At 40.6% G+C, this 21,346-nt stretch overlaps 1 protein-coding gene across 2 annotated transcripts in view; it reads left to right on the top strand.

The window, feature by feature from the left end:
• The window catches only part of ddx43 (DEAD (Asp-Glu-Ala-Asp) box polypeptide 43), a 41,403-nt gene that overhangs the window by 6,377 nt on the left and 13,680 nt on the right, over positions 1–21,346 (top strand). The window contains exons 9-15 of one of the 2 annotated variants that reach the window (XM_079691114.1): positions 11,752–11,863; positions 12,826–12,927; positions 13,332–13,387; positions 14,032–14,143; positions 14,749–14,958; positions 15,179–15,260; positions 16,072–16,231. In XM_079691114.1, the coding sequence (XP_079547240.1) occupies positions 11,752–11,863; positions 12,826–12,927; positions 13,332–13,387; positions 14,032–14,143; positions 14,749–14,958; positions 15,179–15,260; positions 16,072–16,231 (834 nt within the window). The remainder of the gene's footprint in view (positions 1–11,751; positions 11,864–12,825; positions 12,928–13,331; positions 13,388–14,031; positions 14,144–14,748; positions 14,959–15,178; positions 15,261–16,071; positions 16,232–21,346) is intronic. The other variant, XM_079691115.1, reaches the window with a different exon arrangement.

Raw genomic sequence — 21,346 nt, 5'->3', positions numbered from 1 at the left:
AGTATTTTATACCTGTTTTTACTTTATTCTCTTATTTTGTTATAACTATAATGACCATATAAAGATGTGCCTTTACCTCACTGGTTGGAGAAAAAGCTTCTTATATTCGTTAGCATAGCTAGCTAACCAGATGCTAATAACAAAGTTATTGACTGTATAATCAGTATGACAGATGAACAGATCGCCACTGGGCTTTCAACTAAAGACACAGCCAAAGAGCCACGCAAAAACTGCGGCATGTGTACGGCTCCTTATGGGTAGGCCTACTGCAATTTGTGAAGTGTTGGAGCCGTGTTCTGGTGCTCTCCGTCAGAACTGCACCCCTGTCAGACGAGACATATACCACGTGATGACACGTTAGGCTCGTGTTGTGTTCAAGGACCCTGACCTTGGCCAGGAAAAACAGGCACTTGCTTGTTTAATTTTTTTGCGGTCTAGATTTCTTAAATTTTTTTCTTTTTTGCGTTTGTTTATAAATTACCTCGGGGGCCGTACCAAATAGTCTCGCGGGCCGTATACGGCCCGAAGGCCGGAGGTTCCCCACCCCTGATCTAAATCCTCTCTAGCAAACTTCAGACGGGCCTGGACATGTACTGGCTTAAGCAGGGGGACACGTCTGGCACTGCAGGATTTGAGTCCCTGGCGGCGTAGTGTGTTACTGATGGTAGCCTTTGTTACTTTGGTCCCAGCTCTCTGCAGGTCATTGACTAGGTCCCCCCGTGTGGTTCTGGGATTTTTGCACACTGTTCTTGTGATCATTTTGACCCCACGGGGTGAGATCTTGCGTGGAGCCCTAGATCGAGGGAGAGTATCAGTGGTCTTGTATGTCTTCCATTTTCTAATAATTGCTCCCACAGTTGATTTCTTCACACCAAGCTGCTTACCTATTGCAGATTCAGTCTTCCCAGCCTGGTGCAGGTCTACAATTGTGTTTCTGGTTTCCTTTGACAGCTCTTTGGTCTTGGCCATAGTAAAGTTTGGAGTGTGACTGTTTGAGGTTGTGGACAGGTGTCTTTTATACTGATAACGAGTTCAAACAGGTGCCATTAATACAGTTAACAAGTGGAGGACAGAGGAGGCTCTTAAAGAAGAAGTTACAGGTCTGTGAGAGCCAGAAACCTTGTTTGTTTATAGGTGACCAAATACTTATTTTACCGAGGAATTTACCAATTAATTCATTAAAAATCCTACAATGTGATTTCCTGGATTCTTTCCCCCCATTCTGTCTCTCATAGTTGAAGTGTACCTAGGATGAAAATTACAGGCCTCATCTTTTTAAGTGGGAGAACTTGCACAATTGGTGGCTGACTAAATACTTTTTTGCTCCACTGTATGTGTCAAAGCTCTAATCAAATTAACAGTTGCATTAATTATAGAGATGTTCCGATCAGGTGATCGGGGATCGGAGCCAATCACGTGATTTTCAAAAGATCGGAATCGGGAGAAAAAAATTGGAGTTCGGGATTTTTTAGTTTTTTAAATGTTGTATTCAATGTTACAAAACAAAAATGACCATGTTCAAGTCTTAAAGTCATCCTCAGGCCTTAGTTTTGGTTTCAAATTACACAACATCATGTATGTGTTGCTTCTTTGGGGCTTGTTTTCATAGACCTGGTTGCTTATTTCTCTCAAATCTGGCAACAGAGTGGGAAGGGCGCAGTGTCTAATTGTAGCAGTAAGCTAACGAGTACAGAAAGCTTTATTTTGTTTTGATCCAATGCTGCACAACTGAACTGATCCAATGCTGCTGTGAAAAAAAGAAGCTATATCCATGTTTGATAGAATATCAAATTTAAATAAAAAAATAACCTTAAGGGACAACTTGAATGCTTTTTTTCTTTTTTTCCTCTTGATGCATTGCATTAAGATCGGATTGGCAAAAATCGGTATCGGCAAATTGTCAAAATCAAATGATCGGAATCGGATCGGGAGCAAAAAAAGGTGATCGGGACATCTCTAATTAATTATACTTGTATATATATATATAGCCTGTGTTGTATATGTATACACACAAATGAACAACCTTGTGTGTGTCAAATAACAAATTGTATTGTAGTGTTTATTTTAGTGTTTTATGCTTATCCACATTTTGATTTCAGAGCACAGGAAAATGCTGGGCACAACGTAAAGCTCAACAGTGAAGCTGGCAATGCTGAACAAAACCATCTTGTTATAATATTTATTCAGCTGAAAAAGTCAAAGCTCTACGAAAATGTAATTAAAAATACATAAGCATTTCAGGTAGAAATCAGCATTTTATATAGAAATTCACAAAAATAAGAAATGAAACCTAAAAGAGATGTTAACACGTGTATACCTCTAATGGCTGGCATAGTAGAACTAGGTGGAAAAAATAGTGACAACAAATGTAAATACAATTTAAATAGATTAAAAGGTAATATATATAATATTGATTGCAATTATTATATTAAAAAATCCACCAAACATGATCAACAGGAAAGCCCTATGAAAACATTTTATGGTTTGAAAAAAGTTGAGGATGAGGTCCAGGCAGTTCAATCAGGAGAGACTTCATTTTGTTTAAAGAATATTTATTGACACACGTCATATGATAAATGTTAAGTCTTTGGCGATTAGACCCCGATCCTGAAATGGTATATCTAAAGGGGGAATTGTAGCCGTGAGCATATAGGGAACCTCCCCGGGGTCTAGACACTGGTGATGATGATGAAGATCTGGATTTGATGAGGAGATGGGATGAAGAGGAGGTGTGATGAGGTCTTTTGATGCTCTCCTGGCTCTGGATATGATGAACGGAGGTGGGTGGAGAGGAAGCGGGCGGCAGCATCAACACCTGAAATCACAGCTGACTTCAGGAGAGAGGAGAACCATTTTAAAGTGTGGCTGCAGCTCGGTGATTGGCTGCTGGAGAATGAGGTGAATGTAATAGGTTAAAGACAGTGCCCGCGATGAGCTGATTATAAGCAGCTGCGGAGTGAATGTATACAAACCCAGTCTTCCTGAAAGAACTTTCATTTAGTGAGTCAGACTCATGGTCAGAATGGCTCGGACGTTACACTAGCTAGCTGCTAACTGCCGCAGCCGCCTCGTTATTCGTTAACATCAAATCCATCATAACAATCCAGAACGCGCACGCAAATTGAAGTGCTTGTGAACGAGCCTTTTGGGGGGCGTGGTTAAAGTTGCGCATGCTCTGAGCCCACATACGGGTACTTTTCAGGCATGTTGGGTAATCTGTGACATTTCACTCTCTCAAAAGTTGGGCCATTTTGTCATCATGCGCCAATGAGCAACTCTCCTAGGAATGAATGAGGCCCCGCCTTCCACGCTGTATATGTTTTGGGGAGGTATTTTCTGTGTTAGAGTTTTACTCCCTACAGGGTGTACTTTCAGGGTTTTTGACTCTGCAGACCGTTTACATGCATAAACATCTTCATAACACACAAGGGGACGGGTAATGACCGGAAAAGCCTGACATGGGACCTTTAAGACAAATATGGGACCAGGATGGTTTACAAAATCTCAACACTAGGTGTCACACATAGCAGCCCATACAATGTGTAATATAAACCCCCCCCAGCTTTCTTACACTTTGTTTCTGCACAGCCTCCGGAGGCCCAGGACGGGGAACCTTTGGCGATGAAAGGTTGGACTCTTCACAGCCTGTGACTTTCACCGTGGAAAATGGTTTAGTTGGCAGGATAATAGGTATGTTTTTACAACAGTTATTCCAGTTTTAAATGGTGCTATAAATGTTGGAACCTATGCTAAATTGTATTGCTAGATATGCTAAATCACTAGCTAGGCTAAATCAGCGGACTTCAGTTGGTGGCAAACTGTTAGATGTTTGAGCAAATTGGTGACGGACTCTACTCCATTTTCACAGCCTGTGAATGTCAATGTACTTTAATTGACATGGTATATTTCCAAAGCAGTACATTCACTTCAAAATGTTTTTATTTCATCCGTTGGAGCTAAATGCTACTGTCAGCTATCTACATTAGCCTATGCCAAGTTAACATTAGTTAGGCTAAGCAGTGACATGGCAATGGTTGTGTGATCCCCATTCTGCACAGATTCAGGAACATGTGTGTGTGTATGATCTGTAACATTGTGTTATATCTTGTTAAAGGTAAAGGAGGATCCAAAATCCGTGAACTTGAAGAGAGCACTGGTGTGAGGATTAAGGCAAGTTCAGTGTTGTTAGTGTCAAGCTAATGATGTTAGCGCACATCCATGAAAATGTGGATTTATTTGTATACTACTGGGTAGCTTTAACCTATAATAAGGTATTATTGGTTTGTATTAATAATCTAAATCCTAAAAGTAGCTACTAATTAAATTGGTAAAATACATGTAGTGGTCTAAAAGTATCACAATGTGAAAACTGACTGACTATAGAGAGACGAAGTCCCTCCCCTTCCGGTGGACCTCCATGGGACCTTATTTCGGAAAAATTATGTATTGAAGTCAATGGAGAGAGAAAGATTATCTTTCGATCCCATTTGAATTGTGCCACATTACATTACATTGCACTTAGCTGACGCTTTTATCCAAAGCGACTTACAATAAGTGCGTTCGACCAACAAAGTACAAACTTGAAGAAAACAGAATCATATAAATACATCAGGTTTCATAGAGCTAAAACATTTCAAGTGCTACTCGACTGGCTTTAGATAAGCCAGCTTTAGATAAGCCAGTCCTTTATTAGTATACAATTGCTTTGTTAATAGTTCTATCGCTCGAAGTGGAGTCGAAAGACATGAGTTTTCAGTCTGCGCCGGAAGATGTGCAAACTTTCTGCTGTCCTGATTTCAATGGGGAGCTCATTCCACCATTTTGGAGCCAGGATAGCAAACCCACGTGTTTTTGCTGATGGGAACTTCGGTCCCCCTCGCAGTGCGGGTGCAGCGAGCTGTTTGGCTGATGCAGAGCGGAGTGCACGTGCTGGGGTGTACAGTTTAACCATGTCCTGGATGTAGGAAGGGCCAGATCCATTCGCAGCATGGTACGCAAGTACCATTGTCTTGAAGTGAATTCTAGCAGTTACTGGAAGCCAGTGAAGGGAGTGGAGGAGCGGCGTTGTGTGGGAGAATTTAGGAAGGTTGAAGACCAGACGAGCCGCTGCATTCTGGATGAGCTGCAGAGGTCGGATGGCACATGCAGGTAGACCAGCCAGGAGGGAGTTGCAGTAGTCTAGGCGTGAGATGACGAAAGCCTGGACCACAACCTGCGTCACTTTCTGGGTCAGCTGGGGACGTATCCTCCTGATGTTGTAAAGAGTGTATCTGCAGCAGCGCGTTGTAGCAGTGATGTTTGCAGTTAAGGACAGTTTGTTATCTAGGACCACACCCAGATTCCTTTCAGTCTGAGTCGGGGAAACAACAGAGGTGCCAATGTTGATTGTTAGGTCAAGAGTGGGACAATCTTTTCCCGGAAGGAAAAGCAGTTCAGTCTTGTCAAGGTTGAGCTTGAGGTGGTGAGCAGACATCCACTGAGAGATGTCAGCGAGACAAGCAGAGATGCGTGCGACAACCTGGGTCTCTGAATGGGGAAGGGACAGAATTAATTGGGTTTCGTCAGCGTAGCAGTGGTATGAAAAACCATGCGGGCTAATGACAGATCCGAGCGAGTTTGTGTACAAGGAGAAGAGGAGGGGACCAAGAACAGAGCCCTGAGGGACCCCTGTAGTTAATTGACAAGGGTCGGACTCCGACCCTCTCCAAGTAACCCTGTAGGTGCGGTCTTTGAGGTATGAGGTGAGGAGGGAAAGTGCAGAGCCTGAAACTCCAAGTTCTTGGAGAGTGCAAAGGAGGATCTGATGGTTCACCGTGTCGAATGCAGCAGACAGGTCCAAAAGGATGATGACAGAGGAGAGGGAGGCTGCTTTAGCAGTGTGCAGTTCCTCAGAGACGGCAAGGAGGGCAGTTTCTGTTGAGTGACCTGCCTTGAAACCAGACTGGTGCGGATCCAGAAGGTTTTTCTGATGGAGATAACAGGAGTTGTTTAAAGACAGCGCGTTCAAGTGTTTTAGACAGGAACGGGCGGAGAGAGACAGACAGTGTTTGGATTTCCACCATTTCCGCTCTAATGCCCAAAGGATGGTTCTATTAGCACGCAGTGCGTCATTTAGCCAGGGAGCAGGAGGGGACTGACGAGCCTGCCGAGATGTGAGAGGACAGAGAGAGTCCAGAGAGGATGAGGGAGTAGAGAGGAGAGTTTCTGCAGCAGAGTTTGGAGGCAGGAGTTAGAACGAGTCAGACGAAGGGAGGGCTGAGAGCACCGACGAGGCAAAGGTAGAGGGGGAGAGGGAACGGAGTTTACGGCGGACAGGTGCAGAGTTAGAAGTGATTTCCGTAATTTTCGGACTATAAGCCGCTCCTTTTTTCCCTTTTTTCGACGCTGCGGCTTATATAACGGTGCGGCTAATCTATGGATTTTTACAGCTAACAGCCACTAGGGGACCTCCTAAATCTATGGATTTTACAGGTTACAGTCCAACACCTTTAACTCTATGGGCTCTATGGCCGGTCCGCGCCCCCCACCTTTAAGCGGCGGGTTCCAGCAGGAAAAGCTGGAGGCCGGAAAAGAGTGAGACAGGTAGCGCGTAAAAGTGGAACCGAGAGTGGTACGAGAGACAGAACGAGAGCGAGACAGTTTGTCCCCGTACCACTGGTTGAAAACCACTGCTGTAGATCACTGCCGGTACGTGCGCTGGGAGCGCACCGTTTAAGTTTGAAAGTTGAAAAGTTTGTGTGTCTGAAACGCTATTTGATACAGTACAGTTTACACAGCACATGTTCTGTAGCTACTATTGCACTAAATGGTAACACTTGAATACGTTATGCAAATATGCAACTTGTTTGTTGAAATGTTAATAAATGGGAGCTTCCTCAAACAGCCATCTCTTTCCCGACAATCCCCTCTGTGCACAAACCCTTACATATGGTAATTAAACATTAAAACACCTGCGGCTTATAGTCCAGTGCGGCTTATATATGTACACATCATTCAATTTAGCTGCTGCGGCTTATATTCAGGTGCGCCTTATGGTCCGAAAATTACGGTAGTTTGTTATGTTTGGAAAGGGGTAGAGAGAATGAAATGAAGAAGTGATCGGATGTGTGAAGTGGGTTTACAGAGAGGTTAGAAGTAGAGCAGTTCCTTGAGAATATGAGATCAAGGACATTGCCAGCGTTATGAGTTGGTGGGGATGGAGACAGTGAGAAAGCAACGGTGGTTAAAAGAGATGTTAGTTTGTCTATCTTCCCTTTCTGGAGGTTGAAGTCTCCGAGAAATACAGCGGGAGGGCCAGTTTCAGGGATGTGTGAGAGGACATTATCTAATTCCTCCAAGAAGTCCCCCAAGGCGCCTGGTGGACGGTAGAAACAACAATGGTTAATTGTATAGGATGGGTTACTGTGACGCGGCATGGAATTCAAAGGTGGAAGGAGTGAAGTTAGGTAGCTTGAAGAGGGAAAAGCTCCATTTGGGAGAGAGCAGGAGACCAGTGCCACCTCCTCTGCCAGTGGGTCTGTGTGTGTGGGTGAAGGAATATGCTGTGGAGAGAGCTGCTGAGGTGGATGTGTTGGATGGAGTAATCCAGGTCTCAGTGAGAGCAAGGAAATCCAGAGACTGCAGGGAAGCGTAGCCAGAAATGAAGTCAGCCTTAGGAACAGCTGACTGGCAGCTCCACAGGCCCCCTGAAACTAGATGTTGGATCTCAGTGGAGCATGTGGGATAGACGAGAGCTGGGCGGTTATATCGATTAGGAGATACACGGGGCCAGTGATAATTGCAGGAAGACACATAAACAGGAATGGAGAAAATACACATGATTATAGCATGAGGGGCTAAAAAACCACAAATTAACCATATGATTGTCAATTTAAAAGATAATTTTGCCAGTCAAAAAAAAAAAAAGTGTCGTAAAACTGTGAAGTAACACATTTTTTTTGTGTGGACACGATCAATGAACTACATCTCTGGTCTCGCAGACTCTCACAACAACACACGTCACCAAAATGGCCGTCACTACTGTCTTGCTAAACAAGGGATTGACTACCCGCACTATCACCACAACGAAACATGTCCAGAAGAATGTCATGCAAAGCTGCCTGCCTTCCTTTGATTCTCTCTGAACTGACTGATATTTTTAATGTTTAATGTCAACCATTTGTGCCGATAGCATTAAGTACAAAAGATCACCGATGCTAATTTAGCATTTTCTCTCCCCGGCTTAAATGGTGTATTATAGAATGATCACACCGGTGTGACAGTACGCTTCAAGGGTTCACGAAATATAGCTACTACTCTTACTGTTTAACATTTTGGGTTACTTCATGTTACTTCATGTTAAGGCTAATAAAAATGACAAGGCTAATCCCGGCTGTAATGCTAACTAACGTGCTAGCCACTAGCTAGGTAGCTAACTTGATCCAGCCACTCCTGGTCCTTTCATCAGACGGGAAGCGAAAGAACGAGCAAGACCCATTGCTGGTATGATAACAACATGGTACTAAGCACATAGGCATTTTGTTAAAGTTATCTTATCTATCTCTTATATTTAGCGGAGAAAAACAATTGTGACATCAGTTATGACATCACTTACGCGACTCTGGGATTTGTAGTCTTTCTAGTTGCGTATTTTTCATAGCCTTATATTTCAACAGTTTTACGAAAAACTGACTTTTTTGACATGGAAATTATTTTTTAAGATTGACAAACATCATATGTGTAATTCGTGGCACAATTCAAACGGGATTGAAAGATACGTTTTCTCTCTCCATTGACTTCAATACATAATTTTTCCGAAATAAGGTCCAATGGACCGGAAGTAGATGGGCGTGACTTTGCCACTTAATATATCATATTATAGGGTAGTTTTTGGCGTCATTGCAGTGCCATGGTCAGGGCATGTTTAGGAAAGAGCTGCATGAATTGATCAAGTTGCCGATTTACATTATAAGCCATCAATTTCAGTAAACAACAATTCAAAATTGCTTGATTCCAGCTTCTTAAATGTCAATATTTTCTGGTGTCTCTTGCCCTATGACAGTAATGTAACATCTTTAAATTGTGGACAAAACAAGTCATATGAGGTCCTTTTGGGGTTTGAAAAACACTGATTGACCTGATGTTCACCTTTTTGACATAGATCAAATACTAGTTAATCTAGATCAGGGGTCTCCAACCTTTTTCTAACCGGGAGCTACTTTTGAAAAAAGAAAGTGGCCAAGAGCTACTCATGTTATTTTATATAGATTTCAGTGCACATATCACATTCGTGACTCAAGAGCAGAAACATTAACATTAACATGAATAAACTTGACTTTCTCATCAAGAGAAAAAAAGACAAATAATCACCATGCAATACTGAGTTCTGCTTTAACATCAATAACTACAGTAAACAGTTTTACAGATAAGAGTGCAAAGTTCCTAATTGTAATAATAACATTTCTAGCTCTATAATTTAAATTATTTCAAGCATTTCACAAATTTGTTTCACATGTAAAAGGGGAATATGGCTTGTGCTTTTCTCAACTTGCATCAAGCAAACATATGTCTTCAAACATTCAGTCTGTCACTGCATTGTTGTCTTTCTCCTGACTCAGCTAATGTGACACCTGGCACTGCATAGCATCCACCAGAGCACTGTACTGGGGTGTGTATCCTGACAAATTCACTCTGATTGAGTCATTGAGGTGTTCATCAGTAAGTCTTGTCCTGAATTTGGATTTGATAAAGTTCATATCAGAGAATGCTGATTCACAGCGATATGTTGACCCAAATAAGCAGGACAGTTTCAGTGCAGCAGTTTGAATGTTTTTGAATTTCTCTGGGTCCAATAGCTTCCAGAAATCTTTGTCCATCTGATGTGCTTTCAGCTGAATGTCATTCTGGAGATTGATTATCTCCAGCTCCAACTCTGAAGCACTGAGACTGAAAAGGCTGGCCAGTTGCTCAGACATGTCAGTAACATCCACGATGTTGAATGGGTTAGCAAGGAAACTTGCACAGGGCTCAAGCTGTTTAAAGTCAAGAAACCTGTCCTCAAATTCCTGCCCAAGCTTAGTTAAGCAGTCACAGTACTTTGATAAGTCAAGAAAGCCAGCAGCAGCTTTATTCTCCTGCAGTACTTTTTGAACAGAGGGGAAATGATGCAATTTATTTCCCTTTACTTGCTGGAGATATAGACACAGATTTGCTTTAAAGGCCTTTACAGCACTAATCATGTCACATACTGTTTTGCCATTGCCTTGTAGCTGGAGGTTAAGCTGGTTTAATTTTCCTGTCAGATCAGTCAAAAAGGCCAGGTCAAGTACCCAACCAGCATCAGATAAGATGGAGGTGTCCTCCCCCCTCTCTTCCATGAAGTGCTTTACCTCATTCAGCAAGGAGAGGAAGCGCTGTAGGATTTTCCCTCTACTCAACCACCTCACCTCAGCATGGAGAAGGAGATCTCCATATTCAGCTGACAGTTCCTCAAGAAAAACTTTGAAGCTCCTGTGTTGCTTTGCCTTCGCTCGGATAGATTTTATTATTTGTATCACAGGTTTCATGACGTGATTGAAGTCCATAACTTTGGCACAAAGTGCTTCTTGGTGAATGATGCAATGGTAACTCAGGAAACGTGGGAAATATGGATCTGACTTACAATTTGCGATAAAACCGTTGTGGCGACCTCTCATAGCCGGGGCTCCATCAGTTGTTATGGATACAAGCTTCTCCATTTGCACGCCTTTATTTATGAAATAATTCTTAATAGAATTATACACGTCCACACCTCTTGTTGTTGTTTTGAGTGGAAGCAGTGTCAGAAATTCCTCTTTCGCCGTAAAATCCTCAAACACCATCCGGATGAACACAGACAGCTGAGCTGTGTCGCTCGCATCCACCGACTCGTCGCACTGTATGGAGAACCACTTGCACCTGACCATGTCCCGCTCCAACTGTCCCATGGCATCCACTGACAGCGCCGACACTCTCCTCGCCACAGTGTTGTTTCCCAGTTGCACATCGTCAATGGCAGACATTATCTCCGACTTGCTCTTGTGGTCTCTGAACAAAGTCTCTGCCATAACAGACATCGCTCCCTTAAGAACACCGCCATCAGTGAAAGCTTTTTTGTTCTTTGCCAAATACTGAGCGACTCGGAACGATGCTTCTGTAGCTAGGCTAGCTTTCTTGGCAGGCTTCGTGAACAATGACTGCTGCCTTTGTAGCGTAGCTTTTAATTGTTGTACCTTCTCAACGCGAAGGCAACTGCCGGCGGGATACTCCTTTGAAAAGTTTTCGTGAAGTTTTGTGAAGTGCCGCTCGACATTTCCCTTCTTCCCCACCGCAACACTCGAGCCACAAATTAAACACACACACTTGTCTTTGATGCTCGTAAATAAAAATTCATGTTCCCACTCGTCATGAAAGTAGTATATTTTAGATTTCTTCTTTGACGGACCTTCCTCAGTTGTCATGACTGCATCTTACATTTCTTTTTCTCTATCTTTCTTACTCTCAAAATATACTACATAAATAAATATGTCTCAACATGTCAACTGCACTTTAGCGCCCTCTGGTGAGCTACTCGGAAAACCTCCGCGAGCTACTGGTAGCTCGCGATCGACGTGTTGGCAACCCCTGATCTAGATTAATAATCATCAGATTATTTGACCCTGGTAAAAAAAAATCTTTGTTTGCAGCGCTAGTATAGGATGTTTGATATATTCCCTTTATCTCTGCAGTTTTTTTTATTCACTTTTTACATTGTAGGTAAACAAAGGGGACTATCAAGGTGAGGTGGTTCTCTTGGGGTCCTCTGAAGCCCAGCAGAAGGCCAAGGAGATGATTGAAGAACTGGTGTCAGATGGCAACTCTCAAAATGGTAATTTTTCTGAAAACTATCATGAAAGCATTCAATTGGGTGCTAAATATCCTTCCACAAGTCTCATCCCATAGATGTTGTCAACTATGACTATTTTTCCTCAGAATCAAATTTTTATTTAGCAGGGCCACATTAAATATTCAAACGGGTAGGATATTAAGGCAAATATGGGACCAGGATGGTTTACAAAATGTTACCTCTAGGTAGGGGTGGGCGATATGACGATATATTTCGTCGTGACGATATTAGGTCTCCACGATATGCTTTTTCAGAGATATCGTATCTATCGTGATAAAAAAAGAAAAAAAAATTGAAAAAAAACTATTAAAAAAATAAACTGATGTGAAAGACATGCTCTAAAGCTGTCTAGTCAGGATTCAGACAGTATTGCACTTTATTTATTGTCTTGTTTTTATCAATCAGGTATTTATATCGTTTTTCCTTTCAGTTATGCTAAAGTCTTTTATTGCACTTCAAGTCTAAAGTTTACATTTTAATTGTTTGGCACTGACTTTTCCTCATTGATGTTTTATGTTTTACTTAGTTATGTTTTACCCTCCTTTTCATGTTTATTGATGTTCACTGCTAGTGCTACCTCAGAAAGTTCATTTTTATACTGAGAAACTGCCTTGAAGCCATATCAAAATGTTGAATTGTTCATTCAGGGATTCATTTCAGAAATAAAACCGGCTTGAAATGCTATTTTGTCCTGTTTCTCCTTTTTGTTTTAGTTTTATGTTACCTTGTAGGTGGTTGTACTGTTAAGTAACTTGAAAAATAACCATAATAACCGACATGAAAAAATATCGTGATATATATCGTCTATCGCGATACTGCTTGAAAAATATCGTGATAATATATTTTTCAATATCGCCCACCCCTACCTCTAGTTGTCAAACTTAGCAGCCCATACAGTGTGGAATATATCCCCCCCAGCTTTCTTACACTTTGTTTCTGCACAGCCTCCGGAGGCCCAGGACGGGGAACCTTTGGCGATGAAAGGTTGGACTCTTCACAGCCTGTGACTTTCACCGTGGAAAATGGTTTAGTTGGCAGGATAATAGGTATGTTTTTAAATGGTGCTATAAACGTTGCAACCTATGCTAAATTGTATTGCTAGCTATGCTAAATCACTAGCTAGGCTAAATCAGCAGACTTCAGTTGGTGTCAAACTGCTAGACTTTAGAGCAAATTGGTGACGGACTGTACTCCATTTTCACAGCCTGTGAATGTCAATGTACTTTAATTGACATGGTATATTTCCAAAGCAGTACATTCACTTCAAAATGTTTTTATTTCATCCGTTGGAGCTAAATGCTACTGTGAGCTATCTACATTAGCCTATGCCAAGTTAACGTTAGTTAGGCTAAGCAGTCACATGGCAATGGTTGTGTGATCCCCATTCTGCACAGATTCAGTAACATGTGTGTGGGTATGATCTGTAACATTGTGTTATATCTTGTTAAAGGTAAAGGAGGATCCAAAATCCGTGAACTTGAAGAGAGCACTGGTGCGAGGATTAAGGCAAGTTCAGTTTCGTTAGTGTCAAGCTAATGATGTTAGTGCACATCCATGAAAATGTGGATTTCTTTTTATACTACTGGGTAGCTTTAACCTATAATAATGTATTATTGGTTTGTATTAATAATCTAAATCCTCAAAGTAGCTACTAATTAAATCGGTAAAATACATGTAGTGGTCTAAAAATCACAATGTGAAAACAGACTGACTGACAATATTATAGGGTAGTTTTGGGCATCATTGCAGAGCCTTGGTCAGGGCATGTTTAGCAAAGAGCTGCATGGATTGATCAAGTTGCCGATTTAAATGATAAGCCATCAATTTCAGTAAACAACAATTCAAAATTGCTTGATTCCAGCTTCTTAAATGTCAATATTTTCTGGTGTCTCATGCCCTATGACAGTAATGTAAACAACTTTAAATTGTGGACAAAACAAGTAATATGGCGTCCTTTTGGGGTTTGAGAAACACTGATTGACCTGATGTTCACCTTTTTGACATAGACCAAATACTAGTTAATCTAGATTAATAATCGTCAGATTATTTGACCCTGGTACAAAAAAATCATTTTTTGCAGCGCTAGTATAGGATGTTTGATATATTCCCTTTATCTCTGCAGTTTTTTTAATTCACTTTTTACATTGTAGGTAAACAAAGGGGACTATCAAGGTGAGGTGGTCCTCTTGGGGTCCTCTGAAGCCCAGCAGAAGGCCAAGGAGATGATTGAAGAACTGGTGTCAGATAGCAACTCTCAAAATGGTAATTTTTCTGAAAACTATCATGAAAGCATTCAATTAGGTGCTAAATATCCTTCCACAAGTCTCATCCCATAGATGTTGTCAAATGTGACGCTTTGTCCTAAGAATAAATGTTTTCTGAATTTGAAAACATTCTAGATTTGTATTTAGCAGGGCCACATTAAATGTTCAAATAGTGGGACCAGGATGGTTTACAAAATGTCACCACTAGGTGTCACACTTAACAGCCCATACAGTGTGGAATATATCCCCCCCAGCTTTCTTACACTTTGTTTCTGCAACCAAAAGTTTGGTGCAGTCGCTGTTTGGGGCATAACAAGATAGACTTATCAAATATTTCTGCTTCTCCTTTTCTGTTTTAAAGTCAATAATAAAGAAAGATGAACAGACAACACATAAAAAAAGTAACTGATCTCGTTATGTAATGAATACTCACACATTTAGATGTCTTAAGCATTATCAGTTCCTCTATGGAACTTGATAGCTGTAACAATGGAAGCAGTGTGCGTAGAAAACACAAAGTTGTGACACTTGCTGATTCTTAGTTACACTACCATGCTGCAGTTTATGAAATGTTTTTCTCTGGTGTATTGTTCTGTTTCTCAGGTCCTGGTAGAGGGGGGCACTTTGGAGGTGGCTACACGGGGGGTGGCAATGGAGGATGCTACAGAGGGAAAGAAGATGGAGGAGAGACAGATAGCTCTTGCTGGTCTGCTGCAGAATTAAAGAATTCGACTGATGCCCCGCCCCTCCCCATAATGGATTGGAAAAACCTCCGGGAGAACAAGGGAAAGTTTCTAGAGCTCAAGTGGAAAGGTGAGGACTCGTTTATTCTCACTACTGCACATAAACTGCAGGTGATGGCCCTACTGCTGCATATGGATTTGAAAACTAACAAAACTATTTTATATATTTTCTTTGTCTGTAGTTACTAGCTAAAGTTGAACGGTATAACGGCCTTGTGATATGACACCAACATGAATCAAATGAATTCATGGCTTCAAAGTATTACTGTATAATTTGCAACTCCCTTCAGACGTCCCACCACTGAAGAAGAACTTTTACACGGTGGCAGAGAGTGTTTCCATACTCTCAGCGGAGGAAGTCATTGAATGGAGGTAAATCTGCCTGTGATACATTTTAATCACATCATCTTTCCTTTGTTTGTATAAAGGGGTTTCTTCATTGTAGACGATGATGCTAGACACCTGTTTTACTTTTTTTAAAACTCGTGAGGATATCATTGCTAGGCTTTAAAACCAACATTTGTATTGTTTTACTGATGGCATTGGTATTCATTTAGGCCTCAGGGCACTAGGTGGCACCATTTATCCACCTCTTTATCAGGGTGTCCGCGGGGTCTTAAAAAGTATTAAAAGTTTGCGTCCAAATGGTTGGAAGATAAGGAGGAAGGACAATCAATACTGTATATAGTAAATGTGAGGTAAAGTGTTCAAACTTGAAGCGGCGATGAGGTCTTAAAATGTATGGAAAGGGTCTTAAAAAAGGTATTACATTTGACTTCAGGATTCCTGCGTATACCCTGATTATGTATAATCACTCAGTATATAAAACTTAGAGTTAACTGCATGCAATGTTGACAAAGTCATTGGCAGTTGTTCCAAATGTATGTGTACAGGACAAAAGGCCCAGTAACGACAGCCCTTGTTACTCTCTGTCTCTGGCTTAATGTTACCTTCTTAAATATATTTAGCAGTGAAACAGGTTTTTTTTATTATGAAATGGAAAGAATATTCTTTGTAGTAGAAACCCATTGATTATCATGTGGCGTCTGGACACAGTTTGACACAAAACCACTATACGGTCCTAGACAAAGGTGACGTTTAGCTTTAGTTTGTTAACACAACCATATTGGGGCCAACCACTCATTACCCTTGCAACAAATTCCCCAATGTTCTTGTTCCACAGGAAAGAGAATAACAATATCTTTGTGGATGACCTTCTGGAGGATGGGGAGAAGCGTCCCTTCCCAAATCCCTGTCGCACCTTCCTGGAGGCCTTCAAGCCTTTCCCAGAGATCATGGAAAATATTGATCGAGTTGGCTTTGAAAAACCAACACCTATCCAGGTATGAGCCGGGCACTAACCACAAAATACAATAATACTTTAAAGCATTTCTGATGACTATTTTCAAATCAAAGTAACCCACATTGTTAACTTATTTTATAATGTATTAGATTGAAGCAAACGAGGCTGTGAACGAGGCTTATGTTTGATCAGACTGACAAAAGGTTTAGAGTGCTCTGATGAGAAAATTGAATTCACATTAAATCGGGCTGTTCATTTCTACTTAGGTTAATTACTAGGAATGTAACGATAACAAAAACTCACGATACGATAATATCGCGCTAACAAGTCCACGGTACAATATTTATCGCGATATTGAAAAATAAATAAAATTGAAAATTCTTTTTTGGAAAATGTTTGTTTTTTTTACTTGAAAAAATGTTCTTTTATTAAATAATATATCTGATTTGTACAGCATTTTAGTAAGATAGTAGTATTTTAAAGTGTCAAAAATATAATAATCAGACCCTGCAATAAAATAAATCAAGTTTCACTTTAGTTTTCATCAGACAGGTTATTTTTTTAGGAATATGAGCATGTCCACATTTCGAGGTAGAAGCTGGGATGTTTGGGCGTTTACAATATCCCCTGCTGTGTTAAAAAACTCTCTTGCTTGGTACTGATGTTGCTGGGACAGAGAGATATGCTTTGGCCATGGGTGACAGCAGTGGGTCAAACTGTGCATTGTCTCTCCACCACTTCAAAAAAAATACAGTTTTTGCCAAGAAGGTGAGGCTTATTGACAGGGCGAGATATAAATATACTGTTGGTACTTGTCAATGTCTCTAGGTATGTACAATGTCCTTTTGTGTTATCTGTTGTTTTATGTGCATGTTGTAACCTACTTGTTGCCATGTTGGACAGGTCTCCCTTGAAAAAGAGATTGATGATCTCAATGGGACCATCTGGTTAAGTAAAGGTTGAAGGAAAAAAAAATCGATATCTTTACATCCCTAACCAAAACCCAATAACCCACAAACTTTGGCAATTATTAATTTGTGAACTTTTTACTTTTCAATCAGGGGAACACCACGCTCCATCCTGTAAAATGCACAAGTTTATTTGATAACTTCCGGTAAATTGGCGCTTTTTATATTTAGAACAAAAGTATTCTTGAGGCATACTGTGTGTGTGGTTAGATGTTGCAAAGTCAAATCCACCTGTAGTGACCTTATCCGTTGCCAAAAGTAATCCCCGTAATTCACAAAGATCCGTATCTGGAAATACCCGCAGCATTTACTGCTATAGCGTTGAGCGTTTCCCTTTTTTATTTTATAAAAGCAGAACTGAAAGAACAAAAAGGAAATCTTACTTGACAAAATATATTGGCAGCTGAGCAGAAAAACTGTATTCATTCATACTTTTGTCTTTGTAAATTACCTTTTTATTTGAGTCATTGATCTGAACCTTTGTTTGAAATAATTGTTATGCGTTTCCACAGAGATATGGGAAGACAATAGAAGGTACATTTCCTGCCCTAGAAAAGTATGGAAATTTGAATATTTTGTTTTTAATACAAGACTTTGTTCATCCCGAAGGAAATTGTTGCGCCAGAGTTACAAAAATATAATAAACACAGCAGCATATTAGTAAAACTGTACACTAACAGTGCAGTAAAAAGAGCAATTACATAATTAAGGTAAATATTAACGGTATTTAGTAGTGCAAAAAAAGTAGTGGCAGATATGTAATTGCACGTTATCATTTTCAATAGTTTTGCGCAATAAAAGTTGTTTCTAACGTACTGAAGATGATGTTTATCCACATACAGTGGGGAAAAAAAATATTTAGTCAGCCACCAATTGTGCAAGTTCTCCCACTTAAAAAGATGAGAGGCCTGTAATTTTCATCCTAGGTATACCTCAACTATGAGAGACAGAATGAAAAAAAAAATCCAGAAAATCCTGGTCTGATTTTTAAAGACTTTATTTGCAAATGATGGTGGAAAATAAGTATTTGGTCTGCTGTGTCTCTCACAGACCTGTAACTTCTTCTTTAAGAGCCTCCACTGTACTCCACTTGTTAACTGTATTAATGGCACCTGTTTGAACTCGTTATCAGTATAAAAGACACCTGTCCACAACCTCAAACAGTCACACTCCAAACTCCTCTATGGCCAAGACCAAAGAGCTGTCAAAGGACAGCAGAAACAAAATTGTAGACCTGCACCAGGCTGGGAAGACTGAATCTGCAATAGGTAAGCAGCTTGGTGTGAAGAAATCAACTTTGGGAGCAATTATTAGAAAATGGAAGACATACAAGACCACTGATAATCTCCCTTGATCTGGGGTTCCACGCAAGATCTCACCCCGTGGGGTCAAAATGATCACAAGAACGGTGAGCAAAATTCCCAGAACCACACGGGGGGACCTAGTCAATGACCTGCAGAGAGCTGGGACCAAAGTAACAAAGGCTACCATCAGTAACACACTACGCCGCCAGGGACTCAAATCCTGCAGTGCCAGACGTGTCCCCCTGCTTAAGCCAGTACATGTCCAGGCCCGTCTGGAGTTTGCTAGAGAGCATTCAGATGATCCTGAAGAGGATTGGGAGAATGTCATATGGTCAGATGAAACCAAAATATAACTTTTTGGTAAAAACTCAACTAGACGTGTTTGGAGGATAAAGAATGCTGAGTTGCATCCAAAGAACACCATACCTACTGTGAAACATGGGGGTGGAAACATCATGCTTTGGGGCTGTTTTCTGCAAAGGGACCAGGACGACTGATCCGTGTAAAGGAAAGAATGAATGGGGCCATGTATCATGAGATTTTGAGTGACAACCTCCTTCCATCAGCAAGGGCATTGAAGATGAAACGTGGCTGGGTCTTTCAGCATGACAATGATCCCAAACACACCGCCCGGGCAACGAAGGAGTGGCTTCGTAAGAAGCATTTCAAAGTCCTGGAGTGGCCTAGCCAGTCTCCAGATCTCAACCCCATATAAGATCTTTGGAGGGAGTTGAAAGTCCGTGTTGCCCAGCGACAGCCCCAAAACATCACTGCTCTGAGATCTGCTTGGAGGAATGGGCCAAAATACCAGCAACAGTGTGTGAAAACTAGGGATGCACCGAATATTCGGCCGCCAAAAATTATCGGCCAAAAATGGTTAAAAAGGCCCTTTCGGCCGAAAGGGTTCTAGCACCGAAAAAATATCACCGAAAGGTCAGAGAACAGGGTTACGTTGGTAAACTAACTTGTTGTTGTGGTGACGTAATCAAAACGCGGCGACAAGCACGGCGCGCGACCATGCTCGCGGCTGGCTCACAGCCAACATGTCTGCCGCTTGGAGATATTTAAAAATATCAGAGAAAGAGGCGCGGATTGCGATTTGTAAAACGTGTTCAGCTGACATTTCTCGAGGGGGTGTAACTGCAAAGACTTTCACCACTTCGGGATTACTCCACCACTTGAAATCAAAACACCCGGACAAATATGCGGAGTAAGATCAAATCACAAGCACTGACAGCGAGAGACTGTTCAGCGCTGCCTCTCATGTGCTTGATGAGAAGAGGAACAGACTTATGGCTGATAAAGCAGAGAAGCTACTGTTCAGTAAAAAGAACCTCCCACTTTTCCTTAATAAGTAGACAAGGCAGGCTTATCATAAGCTTATCTATTTCTACATGTCTACTCTATACCCACTTTCCTGAACAATTTTCATTGTGAGTTATAATTCACCATCTCAGGTTATCATTAGGGGGAAATGACAGCAGCACAGTGTTCAATATATTGTACTTTCGGTATCTAAATGATACTATGTTGTTTCCATTGCTCATGAGGACAGACCACCTTATTTGCAGATTCTTGAAATTGTAATTTCATTTGTAATTGATTAATAATAATAGATGTAATTTGTTAGCGCTTTTACAGGTGCTCAAAGACGCTTGATTGTGGATTTTGTATCCAGTTTTCACTTTATGTATCTTTATACAATGTTTACTACTTTGCTTATGAGGACAGACAGCCTTATTTACAGATTCTTGAAATTGAATTGTAATTTCATTTGTAAATAGTTACATTCATGTGGATTTATCCAGTTTGCACATTTGTATGCATGCACTTATAGGTGCATTTGTTGTTGTTGAAGGCCTGGCTGTTACAGTCTTTATTTACACTATTTTGTTGCAGGCCTACTGGCCTAGATGTTTATGCAGTTTTAAAGCACCTTGGCTTTGTTCTGAATGCACTTTGTTGTAGTTATCCTACAGAGAAAACAAAATGCACTTGACTTGGAATTAATGTACTGTATGCATTCAAAAGTGCTGAATAAATGTTTTATGGACCCATAATAGTGATTATTATTTAAGTTAAGTTTTGCCATAATCATTTATTTTTCCATAATCGGGTAGCTGAACAAAATTGGTAAAAAATGTATACATTATATATATATATATATATATATATATATATATATATATATATATATATATATATATATATTTCTATTAATCATTTTCGGCATTCGGTTTTCGGCCAACCGTTTCCTATTTTCGGTATCGGTTTCGGCCAAGAATTTCCCATTCGGTGCACCCCTAGTGAAAACCTTGTGAAGACTTAAAAAAAACGTTTGACCTCTGTCATTGCCAACAAAGGGTATATAACAAAGTATTGAGATGAACTTTTGTTATTGACCAAATACTTATTTTCCACCATAATTTGCAAATCAATTCTTTAAAAATCAGACAATGTGATTTTCTGGATTTTTTTTTCTTCTTCTCATTTTGTCTCATAGTTGAGGTATACCTAGGATGAAAATTACAGGCCTCTCATCTTTTTAAGTGAGAGAACTTGCACAATTGGTGGCTGACTAAATACTTTTTTGCCCCACTGTATATTTAAGCAATAGCTCACGACAGGCCGTGGTATATGCTCATTATATCACAGCTAAGGGGCGTGGTTCGGCCCGACGCGAAGCGGAGGGTCAACAACCCCTTTAGCTGTGATAATGAGCATATACCACGGCCTGTCGTGAGCTATTGCTTTTATAAAACGGTTACCAAGTGTGGCAATATGAAAGAAAAATACACACTCTAATTTAAATAGTTTTTATTAGTAAATAATGAAATTTAAATATATTTATAAAACTGACAAGTCAAATCAAGCAATCTGATT

The sequence above is a fragment of the Notothenia rossii genome, assembly GCF_949606895.1.
Source record: "Notothenia rossii genome assembly, chromosome: 6".
Lineage (NCBI taxonomy): Eukaryota > Metazoa > Chordata > Actinopteri > Perciformes > Nototheniidae > Notothenia > Notothenia rossii.
Note: the sequence above shows the minus strand (reverse complement) of the source record. Positions and strands in the feature narration are given on the sequence as shown.